Genomic DNA, 20,308 nt, shown 5'->3' with positions numbered 1-20,308 from the left:
GGTAAATAAACAGAAAATTGCTTAACAAACTAGACCAATTTAAATTGGCTTTCCAAAAACACAGAAATAAAAAAATGCTGTAAGTGTCTCTTAAAGCTAAGCAAATTTCGTATTACATACGCCTAATGATCGTTATGTAACACTGTAATCAATCGCGCGCGCACACAGACACTCGCGCGCACACACGCAAAGTGGCTAAAAGGGAAAGTCGTTGCAGGCCTGTGTGATGCTCGGGTGCGGTGCGGCGCGGCCGATAGAAATCCTCTCCTCTCACACAGAAGAGGCGAAGTGGACAAGACTCACAGTTCAGCGGGGACAGTCCTCTCCTCGGCCGGTCTAACTCACAGCTCAGCTGAGGAACTCCTCGGCGGATGCTCATGAAGAAAACCACCACCACCACCACTACCAGCAGCAGCAGCAGCAGCAGCAGCAGCGAAGCTCCCCGTCAGGAAGTGCACTCAGTCCTCCTCGGTTAGGCGAGCCGTCCTGACTTGTAGCTCACCTTTGCTCACAGTTACAACCCCCCCCCCACTCGCCCCAACAAACTTTACGCTAAAGAGGAAACGTGTGGTCGACTTTTAACTGCGGCTTCTTCAGGTTACACAAATATTGACAAACGTTTCTCAAACGATGACAGGCCTCCCGTTTCCCTCCTGGCTGCTTTTCATGACATTTCCCTCATTTCTGCTTCCGCACCCCCTGCCAATCACCACAAGTGGGTGAAAAGTGACCACCTGCCTAACCCAATCAAACAACACAACAACACTACAGGAACACTTTTAAGTTATAGCCTTAAAACCACAATATACCACATAATTTTTGTTCCCGTGAGTCTTAGTTTATAACTGAGATATATTATTGCCTATCAAATCTGTCTCTTAATTAAAACAAACTTAAAACTACTTTATCATCACTTTATTTTGTAGGAGTTCACGTTGTTTCCGACCTTCGATAAAAGTAACTTTATTTCAATCTTTTTATTTTGTCATGGGGGCTACATATCTATCTATCTATGCTTTTTTGCAGGGAATACAAAGCTAGTGCAGGCAGCCAGTTAGCTTAGCTTTGTATAGCTTAGCTTATTAGAACAACATTTTTTTTTAACATTTGCCTTCGCTCATCATTGTATAGTTCTCCATTACATATCAGAGCCTCTGGGGGGCAGCATACACCAGCTGGGAACACAACAGTGACATATCATCACATTATAAGTTACTACTTGCAAAAAGTTGCCTATTTAAATATTCAGTTGACACAGGAAAATTTGCTTTGTTGGAATTTATGCTTCTGGCCATGTGGCAAATTTAAGTATGATATTCACCCTGCTTTTAGTCTTCAGGCTCAACAGTAACATGAAAAATTCCTGCGTCTTTAGCTGCTAAACACTTCACTATATCCACCAGCTAGCTGCTAACTTTGTCTGCCCTTTGGTGCTTGGCTATCAAAATCAAATAAAGACATGAAGCACAGTCAAACTGTTTGCCTCACTCCAAAAATAACATGATCTGTTGTTTTAACAGTTTGTTTTTAGTATGGATTCAGCAAACATGGTCTAAGTGGTGATTGATGATCTTTTAAAGAGCTGGTATGTGGATTTTGTTAGCTTTGGACAGAGCTAGGCTAGCTGTTTACATACAGACATGTGAGGGGTATAAATATTTGCATCTAAACTCTGGGCAAAAAGCAAATGAAGGTATCTCCTAAAATATTACAGTATTCCATTACAGCAAAAATATTTATGTTTGCTGAGAATTAGATGGGAAGACTTTCATGTCTGCTTAGCATAAAAACTGGAAGCAGGCCTAGACAGCTAGCTAGACATTGTACTTGGTTGGTTTACACAGACAGTAAACTTGTGGTTTAAATAATTATTTTCAAGCATTTTAGCCTTTATTTGATAGGAACAGATGAGTAACTGTTTCTTTTTTAACAGTGGCTGGGCGCTGTGACCTCACATTAGTGAATAATCACCTCCTGGCTCCAGCTCTATACTTAATGCACAAACATGAGAGTGGTATTCATCATCTTGTGTAATTCTTGGCAAGAAAGGAAATAAGCATATCTTCCCAAATGCATAGCCGTTGTGGTAAGGCAGGAACTGAGGATGATTATGATGAATAAGAGTATTTGTGGTCTGTGTAACAAAAAACAAAAAAACAAAGAAACGGACGATTGCCATTAGTTAATTTTCCTCATTTTCCAATCATTTTCACTGACACTGTGCATGTATTTGATCCTCTCATTACCCAACAGCAAATTGGAAACTTCACAGCCTCACACCTCCTTAACACATGCAGTGCTTTGTCATTAAAATCTATCTATCTATCAGTCGATCTATCTTGCTGTTTTTCCCTTGTACCTTTAAAGCTGCACTAACCAATATTTATATTGATCTATATTCATACTGATTAGTGTAATCAAATCAAGCCAAATGGCTTTGTGGAATATGAAAGGGTCGGGCTTGCAGTGACAAACCAATTATTAAATGGATGGGATAGACAGTATAAATGAAGTCATTGGTGGAGCATGTTTCTGCACCTTGTGGGCATCCTTGTGTTTGGCAGATTTGTCGCTTTTTCTTCCAGTGTTTTACAATGAGCATGACTGACTGACATTGCTCTTCATTAAGTATGGGTAAACCTCCTCCCATTTGTTGAGATACTTGAGCTAACCTTTAGCCTTTTTCACAGGTACTCCATCCCTGTCACATTCATTAGAACCCAGTGTCTATATACAGATGGTTATGAATCAAGCATCATGGACATCTCACTCCTGGGAGTCCCCCAAGGTTCAATTTTGGCCCGTCTTATTTTCCATTTTTAGAAATAACAGTGGGAAGGACATGCCGACAGTTAAAGTGCATCTTTATGCAGATTGCAATACAATTGTGTACTTAGCTGCTTCCTCTCTGATTCAGGCTGTTGCTGAGCTCCAGACTGCCTTTCAACAGTTGCAGGCCTCATTGTTTGGTCTAAAGTTGGTTCTTAATGTTAGAAAACCAAATGTACAATCTTTTCCTGAGCTCCCTCCCAGAGCTCAGATAATGTTAACATTCATACCTTAGGAGGGGGCTCAATTGAAAGAGCATCATCCTTCAAGTACTTTAGTATTTGGGTGGATGACAGGCTGCCATTTAGAGTCATTTATTTAGAAAGTAGTGAAGAAACCAAAGGCTACAGTGGGTTTTTAGAATTGAAATAGGGTCTGCTTTAATTTAGCAGAGAGGAAAATACCCGTACAAGCTCCGTTCTGAAGTGTTCTAGATTATAGGAACATCATTTACACGAATGCTTCCTCCTCTACACTTTGCTGCCTTGACTCTTTATATCACATTTTATATTTAACTCATTATCCTGCACACATCACTGTGTATTTTATGATCTGGTTTCCTGCTCCTCCTCACGCCTAAGGAGACGACAACAATGGTATATTTTTATTCAGAAAGCCACACTGGATAAACTCTCTTAATATCTTAATGTCCTTAATATATACCAACAGCTGCTATGATTTTCGCTCCTCTCGACGGCTGCTCTACCAGGTATGCTGGATTTGCTTAGATCTTGCTAGAGCAGCTTTCTCTTATGAACACCCTACAGCTTAATGGCTTTGCCTCCCTGGGAGTGTTCAAAGCTCTGATTAAAACAAACAAACCAAAAAAAAAAAAAAAAAGAACTGTGTCGCTGAAGAATGCAATTGCTACTCCTCAGATGGATTTTGCATTATGTGTCTGTTGTCCCCCATTTGTTTTTAACGTGCTTCATTTTAATCTGAAGGGACGTCCTCGTTAAGTAAAGGTTAAATAAAAACCAACTGCTTCAGTTCAGCTTGGTGAAAGACAAGGCTACCTTTTGGCCTTTGTTGTGGCTCAAAACCTGACATCTCATAGAAAAGCTTGATCTCATCTCCAACTGCAGCATCTTCAGATTAATTTCATACCTGACATGTTATAATCCACTAAAGTTACACAATATGAAATGAATAAATTCCCATTTTTGGTATCTTCACTGCCGTTGTCACTGTAGCCCTTATGGAGATCTGCACTTTATTGAGTGCACTAGATTAAACTATTCTACAGTGGATGAAAAAGGTATAAAATGTAATTTGTTCAACTTCTACCAAGGACAACATTTAAGAACTGCTTAATACACCACTAGTAAAGATCCAATAATGAAAAATCCAACCTTTAATACCATAAGTACGTTCTGTTGCTAATATACCTTTAAATTAAGTAAAAATTTGAATATAGGACTTTTTATTGTACTTTCATAGTGTGGTGTTACTACTTAAAGTAAATGATTTGCATACCTCTATCACCACTGAAGTTATATGTAGATTGAATGAAATAAGGACTTTAAATTTTTATGGGTGCACCACTCCATCAAATGAAAATGTTATAGATGTTTTCAGTGGTGGAAGAAGAATTTAGACCCTTTACTTACAAGTAACAATAAAACAAGAATAAAATTTCATTCTTCCATTTAAAACTCCAGCATTTGAAGTACATTAGAGTATCATGGGTAGAAGTAACCGACTCATGCACACTGGCCTCTTTCAGAATACTGCATGATATGATACTGGATAATTATTACTCAGTAATGCAGCAGTAGTATTTTAATGTTGCAGCTGGTTGAGGCAGAGCTAACTGAAGCTACTCTATGCAGTGTTTGGTATGTTATTCTATAATAATAATAGTAATAATGATAATTACATTTTACAAAATCAATGTATGAACCTTTTAATCTGAAATCTAACTAGTATCTGCCATTTGGTTCACAATCTCACTTGCTGTCACATTGTCCTTTCTAAACAAAATTAACAGAATACATTACAGACATGCTTTCATACATCCATAGAGCTACTGAAGAAAGTTAAATGAGAAATTGGGTTCATTGCTCTTGTTGTGATTGCTGCTGGCAGTGTAAGAGCCATTTGTCTTAGTGTTGGTAGAATTTCATCGTCCTCACTTTGGATGGGGGCCAGCAACCTCATATAAAGCTGAGTGATTGGCTGGGGTAAATAGTGAAACAATTAGTCACGTCTGCCCTGTGACATCAGTTAACCCTCAGAACTCCATGCTAATGAGAGCAGTGTAATAAATTCTGTCTAGCTGACAGAGGCAAGGTGTGCTTATTAAAGTGAAGAAATGAACAGAGGCTTTGGTAATTAGATGTAGAATCAAAGCCTTTAATGATCCCCCCTCCCCTCCGCCAAAATCAACAAATCATACCTATTTGGTCTACTGAAGCAGATGCATTATTGTAGATAATTACAGCACAGTGACATTTAAACCGTTTCTTTCACACTGTTGACTGCTGTTGCGCAGAAATCAAATCAAAATGAGATAATGGCTCATGTTGTAATTACTTCTCTGGAAACAAAAGGAATAGATGAGTTAAACAGATTAAATCCATTTTTAGTTTGCATTCCTGACCACTGCGTGCAGCTCTTCTCCCTGGCTAAATGTTCATGGCTTGCTTATACAGCACCTGTGTGTGTGTAAAGGCCGTGTGTGAGCTTGTGGGATCTCAGGGGAAATGCCCACAAAGGCTCTCATTTTAGGCAGTAAGCTAATTAAATCGGTGGAGCAGATGGCGCAGACTTGGTCTGGACATAATGAGACGGTGAGTGGCGAGACGAACTGGACATGGCAGGACAGCTGTGAGGGGTTTGTGAGGTGACCAGAATTCAGGCGTCTCCCAGGGGTGAAGCTTTACTCCAGCCAAGAGTGTGGAATTACAACTGCATGAAAACTTTGGAGCCGCTTTGTAAGAAGCTACTGGATCTGGTGCTGTTTACTTCTTTCAAATGTGTTTGCAGAACAACTTTTACTGGAAGTGAATAATACCATGCCAACAGTGTGTTTTTATCTTTTTTTTTCCACCCATCCTCAATCATTATATGTTGGCAGGTGGTTTTTGGTAAACACCAAATTCTCAACACCTGTTGCCAGAGCCTTTTCCTGTCAGCCAACTCTAACCAACCCTGCTCTAACTGACACATTCTCCCACAGTCGGGCAAATAAAAAAAAAGGCATCTGCAACTGTGAAATAAACAACTGTGGCATTACCAAAGTTGGTGTTTTTCCTGGATGGCAGTTAAGTGGTACACAACAACAAAAAAAGCTGAAAAAAAGCAGAAATTCCTAGAGGTGCAGAAATACTTTGGACAGCTCACCTCAAAAGAGATGTTCCACACTGCTATTGCCCCTCGTGTGAGGAAAAGGTCGAGACCAGCGGATGCTGATGTCCCCAGGCGTGAGGAGGTGAAGTTTGAAGATGTCAGACTGTACCTGGTGGAGAGGAAAATGGGCCGCAGCAGGAGAAGTTTTCTGACCCAGCTGGCCAGGTCAAAGGGATTTATTGTGGAAGACGTCTTCAGGTTGGAAAAAGTTTGCCATTTTGTTTTTCACTGACAGAACAGGGCTCGGCACCTAAAAGCTTTTCTGAAAGTGAAGCTCAATAGAACATGCTAATGGAGAGCAGAGAGGCGAGAGTCAAGTACCAGTCACACTGCTTTGACCTTGAGGCTCTTAAGGTCTTTATTGTAAGACTAGTGAAATGGAAGGTCATAATACTAATTAAAGGCCCATTTACAACATGAAGACTTAATTGCACTCTTAAACATGTTCACTGATGTAGATAAGGTAATGATCTGTAAAAGACAGCGGTCATTTAGAATTTGAACCGTAACACCAGATTTTGACAGAAAAGACAAATCAGTCTGTCAAACTGTTGGTCAGGACATTATTGAAAAGAGCAGCTCTCCTGTGAGAATTTTACTGTTGTGACATTATCTTGAAACATGTGCCTGTTTTAAGCAGTTTAGGTCCAATTCATTAGATAGCCACTATCTTCTCATGAATACTAACTTAGGAAGGATTAGGGCATCCATCCTGTCTCTGCTACACCTTAGTGGATTTTCCCCCTGAGCCATAACTCACAGTTCCAACATAAATACGTTTAGAAAGAAGGAGAAATTGGCGAACCCATCTACATCTTGTTGACAGTGAGAAAACTAAAAGCATTGGAAGAAAGGTAACAGAGCAAACAGAAACTTTTTTAATGAGTCTGACCAAAGTTTTTTGTTAAGTCACACTTAAGGAGAGATGTTTTGTGAGCTCGTTCCTTGCAATGATGAATCATCTATTGTGCGGTAATTATCGAAGCAGCGTGCCTTCTTCATTTTTTCTGTCCCTAATTGAAAGTATCTTTTAAATCCCAAACTGTGAACGCAGCAGAAACCCTCTGCTTGACATCTGCAACGCTTCAGAGTCAGGTTGCTTTGAGGCTGGTGATACTGTTTATACAGCCTCCCATCCTTAAAAGTCTGCTTTGTTTTGGGGGCTGGGCACCTCAAAGTCAGACTCTGAGCTCCTCTGGTGAGCAGGTGTGTGCAGACACGTATTACTTATGTTGTGGGGACTTACATTTGTTAACACGGTCACACTATGAGAACTCGCCTTTCTTTTGGGGCTAAAATATAAAATAAATAAAATAAAGTCTCCAAAATGTAAATCATTAAATTTCACTTAGGGTTAGGGTAAGCGTTAGGCAGTTGTGGTGATGGTAAGTCTACAGGAAATGAATGTAAGTCAGTGTTCTGTCCTCTAAAGTGTGTGTGTGTGTGTGTGTGTGTGTGTGTGTGTGTGTGTGTGTGGGTGTTTGTCTGCTTCTAATGTTGCAAGAATCAACTAGAGTTTCAGAAATTCACAGTAATTGCAGTTTTTCGAAATCCAAGATCCCTTAAGGTTAAAAAATGGTTGAAGTTTGCATGTGATTTACTGTTACAATAAAGCGTCCTCACAGGTATAGTCTAACCAACATGGGTGTGTGTTAGTGTTTAAATGCGTGTCTAAGTGTGTATGCCAGCCGTGCGCCAGCTTGGCCATGGCAGCATTCCCAGAAACACAGCTTGAGCGCTCCTACGGTTACACTTGGCTTGATACAATTGTTTGAAACCAACGACAGGAAGTAGAGCGTGCCTGCCTCAAACTGACATTAATTCTGCAAGCCGACAAAACTGATATCAGCTGCAGTTTGATAGCAACACCTCCAGTATTCAGTCCTCCACGAGTTATAGGCACTCTGCCTTGAGCATATGGTCAGACACACTGTGTGGATTCCTCTGTGCATGAAGGAATGCACACACACACACACACACACACACACACACACACACGCACACACACGTGCACACACACACAGACACCAGCCTCCTCTTGTCCTCATTTCAAGTGTGATGCACATGAACATGGATCCAAATATCGACATGTTTGTCCTGGCTGATTGATGACCTGCAATAAATGCTCTTTCACGAATGACTGCGGAAAAGTAAAGCTGGACATTCAGCCGACGTTCCCTCTGGAACCGGTGGCGTCTTCTTGCTCAACAAGTCTTGGCAGATTCTCCCAGCCCTCATATTTAACAGCTGGGGTCTGACTTAAGGGACCATCAATACATTACTCTTAAATAACACAATACCAGTTTTTTTAAAGCTTCTTGCTGACTTGCTCAAAATTATGATTAAATAGTTATGCTACATTAAAGCACATATAATTATTAATTTGTAATTGATTCATTTTAGATAAATATTTTAACAGATATTTTTTTTAGCATAGCTTCCATATAATGTGACCCAGTGACTCCAAAAATGATTACTACACAAGCCAAATAGGATACAACCTGTGTTATTGGATTTTAGTGCTGCTTATGTTGTAAAACAATATTTTTAGAGAAAATTGTATTTTCTGTCCTTGATTTCAGACTGACAGACAAAAGCAGGCTTTTTATTTCTAGGCAGCAACCATTGATTTACTGGCAGATGTTGTCAACTGTAACTAGCTAGCAAATTGTGTCTCCAGCTGACTTTGTAGTGTTTTCAGTTGAATTCTGTAAGGCGGTCTTAAATATGCCCTTCATGGCTACAGACATGATATCATGCTAAAAGAAAACTAAGGCTAATGCTGCATCTTCTAGGCAAAGAAGTCAGCACAGTTGCTGATCCATGGAAGATAAACAAACAGCTTTGTTCTTGTATTACAGGGTAGAGTTAGTTAGTGTTAAGCCCCAGTATTACCAGGGGCCTCATGTAATTTAGAAATTACTGCAGCCCGCTCACACTGCATAAGCAAAGTCTGTATTTTACTGAAATTTACTGACATTATCCCCCAGATATGATGTCCAAGCTCTGTGTAACATCAATGTTTCAGAGGTGTCTGTTCTTAAGCAGCCGTATTAATAATATAGTAGAGTTGTTTTGCCCACTTTCTGCATTTCTTAGAAGCATAAATACTCATTTGCAGCTCACAATCTTTTGTTGTTCCTAACCCTTTCTGTCATCACTCACTTTAAATGTCAATATGTAGCCGATCTCACAGCGCAACTGATGACTGCTCAACATGTGAGCCGTGATCAAGTTTCATATTATGTTTAGTTGTCCGACAACAAAAAACAGACAACCCCAAATGACTCAAATATCTATTTGCATGGGATGAATTATCACATGACCTATGTGTTTGGCTAAATATGGCAGGAATTTTTACTTCACTAATTATGGACATGGAAGATTTGCAATGGATTAAGATTGCAGACGACCTCCCCAGTTATTACAAATTCCTAAAGGTTTCCAAGTCATACCAGGAAAAATGGAAGATCTGGCTGTCAAGATAACCCTGTTGGCTTACCTATACAGTAGGGTATATGTATACCTGTATATATATACATTCTACACAGTGGATGTGCTAGCTGTGAAGAGGGCTTTTTGTTACAAAATAATATACAATAGTAATCTGCTTAGCTGGACATGCTAACATTTGCAGTTTATGTTAGAGCGACAGGGAAAGAGTAAAGAAAAATCATCCACTCCCACCATCCAAACTCAAACTCAGAGTATCACTCTTACCACAGCCCCATACACGCCATTTCAGCATGTAGAGAAATGCCTTGCTTAACCCGTGATTAGAGTCCTCATGTTGTTTATCTGTGTTGTGACATCTTGGTTGATTAGCCATGGAAGCAGCTCTTCTCCAGTCAGTTTAATAAGAATTTCATGGAATTTAATTGAGATGTTTATTGATTGTGATTAATTTGCTGCTCACAATGATCCCGTATGTCTCAATGAAGAGGTCTCACAGGAGCAGCTGCAAGAGGCAAACGGACAAACCCCTGCCATGGTGTAAAAATCTGTTCTGGACATACTCCGCCTTTGATCTGCCTGTTGGTTTTCACTGGAAAGAATAGGAGGGTAGCTGCTGACATGCACAGGGGCAGAGAGATGACTCGAGAGAGTTCTCCATATCAAAGCTCATTGACTTTAGCCTGTCCTTGTGTCTGGGCTCAGTCCCACTGATTCTGGGGAGTACAATCTGGTGCTGGGTTTGCCATCTCGCTCATTTGCATGCCAATCTGCCGTTTTACATTCTGTGCAGCTACGTGTACGATAAGAATCCAAAATCAGGGGCTGGATTATATCTGGGTAAACATGGCACGAGGAGAAAGTGTTTTTTATTCTATGATCTTCAATCATAGCAGCTCAACCCCTTGTGACTTTAGAGGGAAATCAACCCAAGAGCCAAATCTCTATTACAGTGGTTAGACTGTTCACGGCAAGTGAGTTTAAGCTTCTGGAGATAATAGCTGTGTCCCTTAGATGCCTCAAATGGGTCTGTTTGAGTGGCTCTTTGTCCATGTCTTTGTGCTGGGAGAGATTTTTTTTAAACACGGCCACCATCGGTGGCTGGACTAGTATGCCGAGCAGATAGAGGATTAGTTTCGCCAGTGATTTGGCCAATTAGGCCTCAGCCTGGGACATGTCTTGAGGAGTCTTTCCACCGATTTACCCATGCCAGGAGAGAGGAAGAGGAGGAGCGTGCTGAGGGTAATTATGCACGGCTGAGCGCCCTGATTGGGTATGGTAGTTAGACTCCGTGGCAGGAAGCAGAGGGGAGGAGGCCGTGATAGAAAGTCTGTTGAGAGAGTCTCGGTGGAGCTGTAGGAGGGACTGGTTGAGTGAATTCAGCTATCAAACAGTGGAGGGAGGCACTGAGGGTCTGTGCTGATTGTTGTTCACCAAGTGTTGATCCCCAAACAGCACGAATAAGACTGTGATGCTGGGATCTGAGCTGCATTTAAAAAGCTTCACTTCAGCCCCTTCACTCTCTAAAGGCTGCTGAGACCAAGACAGGAAAGTTATTTCTGTTAAATCAAGCAGCGGAGAAAGTCTTTCAATCAAACAATTCAAGGTTTCCTGGAATCCTGCTAATCCATAAACACGGCACCGAGGCTTTTGTCTGCTTATTCTTTCACATTAACAGAAATTCAATTACTTAAATCAGCCTCTTACCATGAGCAGTTTGGCTGTACACGAACACACTATTAACAGCTTTGTTTCTTTCACACGAGAGATTTCTGTCTCTTTGTGTTTGGAGTGGACACGCCTCGGTGGGAAAAAGGTGATGTCACGTGCTTCCATCTACCAATCAGAAATTACTAACATTTTAATCAAAATTGGAGGACCTGACAGCACCACTGTCAGTCAAATCTGATCAAACCATGCCCACACTGTGTTCATGAAGACAATTAGTTGAGTTTTAAATACATAGCACATAAAGATGCTGTCATCAAAACTTTAACTGCTCCTTATAGAGAAACACTTGAGACTAGCTGGTGAACATAATGGAGCATTTAGCAGCTAAAGAGCCAGATAATTCCCTCAAAAGCAGGTGGAGACCAAAGCAGAGCTAAAAGTCAATAATTGGATTTAATTCAGGTAGTCAAAAGGATGCTTATGTTGCTCGCTAACTCCTCTGGATGTATAAATGGCATCTGTCTGCATAAGAAGGTGATAATATATCAGTGTTGTGTTCACAGCTTTTTTCTGCTGCCCCAACGTTGGCAATAAAATCAGCTGTTGCAGGTTTAATGCTTGAAGCTTGAATATGAGCTTTTTAGACTAAATAATGCTCACCTCTGTCACTGAGCAGTGACACAATGGAATAAAACCTGACAGTGAATGACTGTGAACCCTCTGACAGCTTTTTTCCCTCTCCTTCTACAGTGATGAGGTCACTCATGTGGTGTCAGAGGACAGCCAGGCTTCATCCCTGTGGAAATGGCTAAAGGAGAGTGCCCCGAACAGCCTGCCCAACATGCATGTGCTGGACGTCAGCTGGTTCACTGACAGCATGAAGGAGGGGAGACCTGTTGCTGTGGAGACCAGACACCTCATTCAGGTTTGTGTGTGTCACAAATCAGACTAAAGCATGCAGATAGATATAAGATATAGGGTCAGCACTAGATGGCACTATGAACCAAACAGGAAGCTTTTCACTGAGTATGTTACCGCAAAAGACATGACATGCACATGCAGTATTAGAGGAAACACAATAACTTCATATTCCTTCATGCAGGAAATACATATTCTGAAGGTGTTTTGACTACGTTTAGGTGCACGGTGAGCTTCCTCCTCTCGCTCCCTGACAGGAAGCTCGCACAAGGAGGACCTATCCAACTTCCCTCTGCTTTTCCTGCTTTCCTTACCACACTTCAACTGGCTGATAGCAGCAGGAACATCCCCCATATTGTGTGGGAGTGTCAAATAAACCCTTCAGCTGGACATCAGGACTAAGAGCTGCTCACTAACTGAAGCGATCACACACACACACACACACACACACACACACACACACACGGAAACATGCATATTTCCCCTTGTGAATGGCACAATGAGGGCTTGGCAGCATATGGATCCAAAATAAAGAAATATGTTGTCTTCTGTTCCTCCCACAGTGGAGAGGGAAAAACACTCATCCACTGAAGTCACGTTTGCCAAACTCCATCTATGTTTTCTCCTAACAGCCTGTGACGGCGTTAATGGTCATGATGACATTCGCCGTGTTTGTGCCTTCCTGTGAAATATCCCCAGAAAAGGCTTTTGTCTTGTTCTAGCATTGTTTCCACATGGCCAAGTGAGTGTGGCACATCAGCTTCAAGTTGGCTGCATCATTAAGTGACAAGGCTAATGATGCCATGCTGACATTTATTGACCCATCTCCCCAGGTAACCGCAAGCTCACATCTCTTCTTTTTTTTTTTTTTGGTGTGAACGAGGTAACGCGCGGTGGCATTTATGCGTGCACCACTTCCAGTAGATTGTTTTTATGAGTCATAAATCTATTTAAGGAGCTACCATGTAGGGATGAAATATTCCCCAAACAGGCTACTTCTTGGCCACATTTGCCTGCGGCTCCTCTTGATAGTATGGAAATGCGATGTGTTTTACTATCAAAAAATATTCTACAGCAAGTCAGGGAGGAATTTTAAGTATCAAAGCCCATTGAAATGTAATCTTTGTATTTATAATGTAACATTGCTTCATGGCTGGCAGAGAGGCTGTTTAGCCCGTTGAAGTGGAGAGGATGTAGGAACACGCTGCTTGAAAGGAACGAAAATGGAAGCGATTGAGATTCAGAGTCTGTATCTGGCTTATAAACACGTGTCTGCCGTCACCCTCCCGCGAGGAGACAGGTGGGCCGTGCGTCAAGGGAGGATGTTTGTTGGTTAGTGTGTAGGTGCGTGGGTGTGGGGGCAAGTGGCCTCCCTTAAGAGGTGGAGCCTCGTTGACCTTTGCCCTGCTCAGTGGCCCGAGAGGATTTCACTAACCCACCTGAGTGCACTCTTATGCCTGCGTGACAGGCATTAACATGGAGGCAGGAACAGAGTGTCTCTATGGTTTCCAGGAAGGTGCAGGAGTGGGCGAGGTCCTGCAACGCTCACTGTACCTTTTTATCTCAGCAGATGGTACGTGGAGAAATGAAGCTGCAGCGTGGAGACTGCACACGTTCGCTTAGTTACATCTAAGCCATACAGCAAAGGTGGAGAGGACACTGGAGAGAAAGCCAGGAGGGGATATGCTTCCTCTGAGATCAGTCTGAGAGCTTTAACTTCCACAGAGTTACAGGCCTGTATAATATCCAAGCCCAGATGGGGAAAACCAACCTCTGCATGCTGATGCACAGGCGTTTGTCTCCATGGACCCACAATCCCATATTGGATTAAACAAACTGCAGCTGAGGTGGAAAAGTGATGGAGAACCCCCTGTTGTATTTAGAGGGAGTGCACTTAGGGAGTTTGTAAGACAGTTTTACTTTTGATTGGCAGAAAAATTGTGCCGTGAAATATATTTAAAGTTATTCATTTTTTTTTTTTTTTTTGTATTTTTTTTTTTTTTTTTTTGTGAACAGGAAAGGCTCCTGGCAGAGAATAAATGATGAACATTTTTTGAATCCCTTACTGATTGATTCAGCCCAGCAGTGTGAGAGGTAGTAGCTCTTTTCATTATCTTTTTGAGACACCCCTGTTCCTTCTGCAGCATCAGTACCAGTCAACACTGCGTGATAACAATCCCTCAATCTTCCTCTCTCTCCTCCTCCACCCCTCTCTGTATCATTCTGCCACCCAATTCACGGGTAATTTTATGGAAACAACTTCCCTTTTGTGATGTCTAATTGTCTGCAAGAATATTAATATTACATTGGTAATCCTTTTGACACATATATTACAAATGGGGAACCATTTCTTCATAGAATGAAAAGGCAATTTACAGGAGGCAAATTGGATGATGGCAAGCAGATTTGTAATGCCATGGGTTAGGTAGTGTAATGGATTTGGATGCCACCAGACTGTGAGATGAGTGTCATTAGCCTGTTGCCCTGGAGACACACAGTCATAAAAATAACTTCTCCAAGGCAAATGGCTACATTTTTATGTAATTCAATTTGAACTCCTGGCTCTATGCTAGTTAGGAATAGCCTTACACACATTTAAGCATTTAGCCAGTCAACAATTTGGAAGAGCTCAGAAATCAAGATGATCTATGACTGTATATGTATGTGTGTGTTCATTGGTTATTTTTGTACATAGGACACATTGCCCACGTTGCCAGAAGGCACGACACCCACCGCTGTGGCCACTGTTTCTCAATATGCCTGCCAGAGACGGACAACCATGGAAAACAATAACAAGATTTTCACAGTAAGAAACTGTTATTTAACCTCACTCTAGAGACAACTGCACTTTTACCCATCAGCGGCTGTCGCTCTGACTTTGCAATGTAAAAACCGCCGTAATCTGTTCTGCTCTAATTGGATGGCTGGCTCGCTTCACTCACCAGCGCTCTGACACAACTCTCCCCAAAATACATTAACCTGCAAATGAGTAGCATCTGCGGCACGTTGGAGGCGCAACAGCTGACATGCCCATGATCCCTGGCACAGGGGATGGCACGGACACGCCCTGAGGCACCGCGCGCTACGCCAAGATGGTCGACGGACGTGACACTCCTCACAAGCAATGATAGATCTGTCCCTCTGCCATCTGGCGGGAAGTGTGGGAGGGAGGGGTGTCGCGGTGGCTGAGGAAGGGACGTTACGGTTCCCACACAGAAAGGGGAAGTGGTTCATTGGCTGATTGGCCTAGGTGTTGATGAGTGTGAAGAAAAAGGGAAATGATGCACTGCTAATAATGGCAATGTAGCTGCAGGTGCAGAATGAGAAACCAGTCAAAAAATAGGAACACGGCAGAGTTGACGTACAGTCAGTGAACCAACCAAAACAAACAATGAGCCACTGTGCAAATAAGCTTTGTGAATAGTGCTGAAAAGACTAGTTAAGCCACATAAATTAAGCAATGTTTTTGATAATTGATCAATAATTAAGCAAGCAACAATCCCAAACTGGCTTTTTTTCCAGGTTCACAAATGCGAGCCTTTGCTGCCTTTCTCTCTTTATTTTAAATCATTGTAAGTGTAATAGCTTTGGATTTTGGAATGTTAGAACAAAAAAAAGTCACTTTGGGCTCAAACAATGGAGATTATGATGGACATTTTTCATTTTTCATTATATAGACTAAACAATTAATCTAGGAAATAATGAATCATAAAATAATTGGCACATTAATTCAGAATGAAAACAGTAATTACTTGTAAGTTTAATAACACTGCTGTGACCTAATGGAACATTCTTAATCTTGCTACAAGAAGTAGTGGAGAATATATGCAATAGTGGTGTACTCCACTCTCATTTTGCTTTTTGTGATCTGTCTGGAAGCCACATTTGGCACAGAATATGAAATCAGAGGTCTGAGATATGCAATATCACAGTAAAGTGACTGGCAAACCTGTGTGTGCTTGTGTGGGAGTGTGGAGACCCGCTGATGAGTTCCTGTAAGACCTATTAAGCACAGCTTACTGAGGGCCTGTGAGGCATCTGTTTCATAATGACTTTTTACCTGCCAGTGACGGTAAATGTACGTAATAGATGCACACACGTGTACCGAAATTCACCCACATGTGCTTGTGCTTCATGCGGCGTCCACATGGAGAGACACGTACAGATGTGCACACCCACACTCTCACCTGGGGAGGGCTGCCGTTCAATTCCTTATCCCCTGTTTCTTTCCACAGCATTAACTCTATAATTAGCAATCCCACTCAGTTTCCCTATCCCCATGATTAACTCATTATCCCCACATAAAGGCACATCAAAGAAGACTTTCTGATTAGAGAGAAAGGTTGTTCTAGATCTTCTTCAGAAAGCCACAGGTAAAACCCTCCACAGAGGCAGCTAAAATGCAGTTACTTGAAATATTTCAGTCACATAGAAATAAAAAAAAAAAAAAAGTGTTGTCTTGCTCTTTGACTGTAAGCCAAGTCTGTTTAGAAATGCACAACAGCAAACCACTAGACACAGGATATGATCTACTATACGCAAGACTGTGCAATGCAGTGTTAATGAGGGACAAGTTATTGATCCACAATGGTAAAGCTATCCTTGATCTGCCTGCTGTCTGCTTGATGGCGAGGCACAGCAATGACGTTATCCCTGTGAATACATGTCAAGCTTCTGGGGCAACTGAGATATTTTAAAATAGTACGCACGCATGATCTCTGTCTCTAGCTTTCTGTTTGTTTTTGTGGGTATGCTGATAATGATGTCCTCCATTTGAGTGACAAATCTTGATTGATACAGACAAAAAAGTTATTCTTTGGAAGAAAAACTCTTTGATTTTTACAGATTTGCTTGTTCTCAGTTACTGAGAATGGGGAGTATTTTTATCATTCAGATTTAACGCTGTAGATACGCTGCAATTATACTGGCATTAGTTGTTTGGTGTCCTTGCTTTCAAATCACAGTGTTGGAAAGAGGCCAAATATGGATTACTGCTGCTCCTTCATTAACATTGTCAATAACATCTGCGTAAAAAGTTCAGTCTCACTCCCTAGCAAATCACATAGCAGCTGACAGCATTGCACATTAGATTCAATTTTAAAGTCATTGCGCATAAAACATGGACTAAGACAACGAAATGCAGTTTAGCGTCTAGAAGTGCGAAACGCAGCAAAGTGCAGAGTAATGAACATTCGAATAGGGACATATAAATAACAGTGAGGGGTGTATATGAATACACTAAGATAAATACAGCATTTGGAGCAGTTACAGTTGGCAGTTGTGGATATAAATGTACATACACAGAGCGGGTGTAACAGTGAGTAATGCTAGTGAGAAGACATTATATACAGAATACACAGTTCAATGTGAATACAGCGTATGCACTGTATTGTACACTGCAGTGATGAGCGATGTCAGAGGAGAAAACATGTCTAAAGGCAGTGGTGATAAACACCGAGACACAATATACACTATAAAAATGCAATGACTTTGAGAACAAAGAGGATGTTTTTTTTTTGTAGCAAAGACTCACAACAAAACCACATTGTTAAACGGCCTCACTCCTATGGACAAACTGATATTCAGTTGTTGTTAAGCTGCCATGCAGCTACATTATTCTCTGACTCCTTTCAGGCTGCTCATCTGTCTCAAACATACAATAGTACAGTCAGTATATGGCCAAGCAATATCTTTTTGGTGCATGCACTGTTGTGTGTCATGGCTTGTCAGTGCTGATGTCACCCAGCAACCACAACCATGTGAGTTTATCTTCATGTCTTATTTGCACGAAACTCATGATATTAATTATTATTGCAAGCAGCAATAGTGGAGAGCAGGCAGTCAGCCTGATCCAAACAGGCATGGTTTGAGGTGGCTGAATAGGCAGAATGAATACAAATCTGCATAATGTCTTTAACAGGGGACCTTAAACTGTCCAGGACAATCATTTGTAAGAGGGATAATTATCTTTTTCCTGGAAAAAAAATGGAATTTCTCAGCTCATGCTAGCAATGCTAACAAAACAGATGTGAATTTCCCTTGGGGATGAATAAAGTATCTATCTATCTATCTATCTATCTATCTATCTATCTATCTATCTATCTATCTATCTATCTATCTATCTAACTAAAACAACGTTGGCTAACATCCTTGCATAACACTGAAAAGCAGCCACTCTGTTATGTGGTTTCAGAAAGCCAAAAGGAACACAACCAAAACAATAGGCGGTTCATTCAGAGATGGTTTATAGCTGCCTGTAACAGACACCATTTCCCAGAAGCCTTAGACCACCGCAGGTTAAAACATCACAAGCTCCACAGAATGAGGCGAGTCGGCAAGACAACCACAGACAAGTCAATTATTACTCTTTGTGTTATGAATTCCTAAAAATGTTATGTTTGTATAACTTTCCCAGTAAAGTGAGTGAGTAAAGCGCGTCATGTCGTCCCACTATAAAGAAGACAGGCCAAGTGGGAGTATGCAGGTGGAGCCAGACGGAGAAACACTAATGCGTACGTGTTAGAGGCTTCACGAATTGGAAACAAACCTGGGAGATAGGGAAACTTTTCAGCTGTGCTCGGTGACCAATTTCCACTTAAGTGAATGGGTTTACATCCATTATACATTATAATACATTTATAGTTGAGTGTCATGGCTTCTTCAGACATGGCTGTAATAATAGAAGAACAGCGATGGCTGAGAGAGAAGAGAGCATTGGTAGATATAATGAATCTATTCGAAAGTTTCAACTTCTAATAACAAGTGCTGTAGTAGATACTAATTTATTTGCAGAATATGGATTGTAAACCCCAGGAACATGTTCCACTTGTTTGGAAGGGACGGTCAAAGAAACCCTCAGCGAGATACTTGAGTTCCAAAAGCTAGTGAAACAGCAGGAAGTGGTGTTGGGAGATTTTGTCTCTGCAGTAATTCTAATGCTCACCAATTAACTTACTGTTGCTGCACCCAGCCACTGTTGGTCTCCTGTTTGTGTTTGACCAACTAAACCAATGTGTTTGATAACGATGCAAACACTCAGAGCCTTTAAAATGATGTGCATTCATGTGGATGCGGTTGTATGCGCGCTGCTGTAGTTTTGAGCACAGCTTTGAGTGAAGTGTATGCGTACATTAAACAGACAGAGGAAGTGTTGGAGGAAACAACCTGTGATGTTTTCAGGAAAGGGGGGAAGAGAGGAGCATCCGGGGCCAGCAGGGTGTGCTGGTGAAGGAGGAGGAAGTAGGTGGTGCAGAGCAGTGTCAGGATCAGGAAGAGAGGATGAGCATCATCTCAGCAACAGCACCCCAGTGAGGTGTCAATCACTCGCTGGCAGCAAGCGGCCCTTCATTCCACAGCCATGCACTATTGATTTATTCATCCCTGCTTCCTCACCATCTCTGCCTCACACTCTTTCACTCCTGTAGCACTTCTCCCTGGCCTTTTGTTATGCCCCCCTCCCCATTTACCCATTCTTACCGTGCTCTCTTTCACTCTTGTTGTCTCTTGCTGTCTTGCTCTTGCTGCGACTGGGAAATCCACACTGTCTTTGTGCTTGCACACACACCAGTCAAGCCTACACCCTCTCTCTTTTTATCTGCTTAGCCACGAGTCTTCTGCTGTCATAATTTCACCATAAGCCTGACGTACGCCGACACAAAAATTGATTTGTGTCTTGGCTGACTGACGTGCAGCATCGGATGCCTTTTCTTTGATGGCAACACGCGGACACACACATATATGCACACACAAACCAACATATACATATACGCGCACACAGTTTGTCAGTCTAATGAGGGGAGGGAAAGGAAGAGTGAGTGAGAGAAAAAGGTGCTGAGAGGGAGGGCTGAAAATCCTGAATTTGCTTCCCTTCAGCACGGGGCCTCCAATGTATTGATAGGAGCAACACCACGGATGAGGAGATGGGTGGAGGGGGTATGGGAGCACTGAACCTTGAAGGCATCAGATTGATTCCCTCCATCCTTCACTGGAGTAACATTCACACTTAAAGAGCTAACAAACAAAAAGCTGTATGGATTAGGAATGGGTCAAACAGTGCTTGTTCAGTACTTGTTTGGATTAAGGTTTT

At 41.6% G+C, this 20,308-nt stretch overlaps 1 protein-coding gene across 1 annotated transcript in view; it reads left to right on the top strand.

Moving 5' to 3' along the window:
* Positions 1–6,184: 6,184 nt before the first annotated feature.
* The window catches only part of dntt (deoxynucleotidyltransferase, terminal), a 77,092-nt gene continuing 62,968 nt past the window's right edge, over positions 6,185–20,308 (top strand). The window contains exons 1-3 of the mRNA XM_076743614.1: positions 6,185–6,378; positions 12,055–12,229; positions 14,918–15,028. Coding sequence (XP_076599729.1) covers positions 6,185–6,378; positions 12,055–12,229; positions 14,918–15,028 — 480 coding nt within the window. The remainder of the gene's footprint in view (positions 6,379–12,054; positions 12,230–14,917; positions 15,029–20,308) is intronic.

The sequence above is a fragment of the Chaetodon auriga genome, chromosome 11, assembly GCF_051107435.1.
Source record: "Chaetodon auriga isolate fChaAug3 chromosome 11, fChaAug3.hap1, whole genome shotgun sequence".
Lineage (NCBI taxonomy): Eukaryota > Metazoa > Chordata > Actinopteri > Chaetodontiformes > Chaetodontidae > Chaetodon > Chaetodon auriga.
The sequence above is the reverse complement of the archived record's forward strand: the minus strand, read 5'-3'. Positions and strand labels throughout refer to the sequence as shown.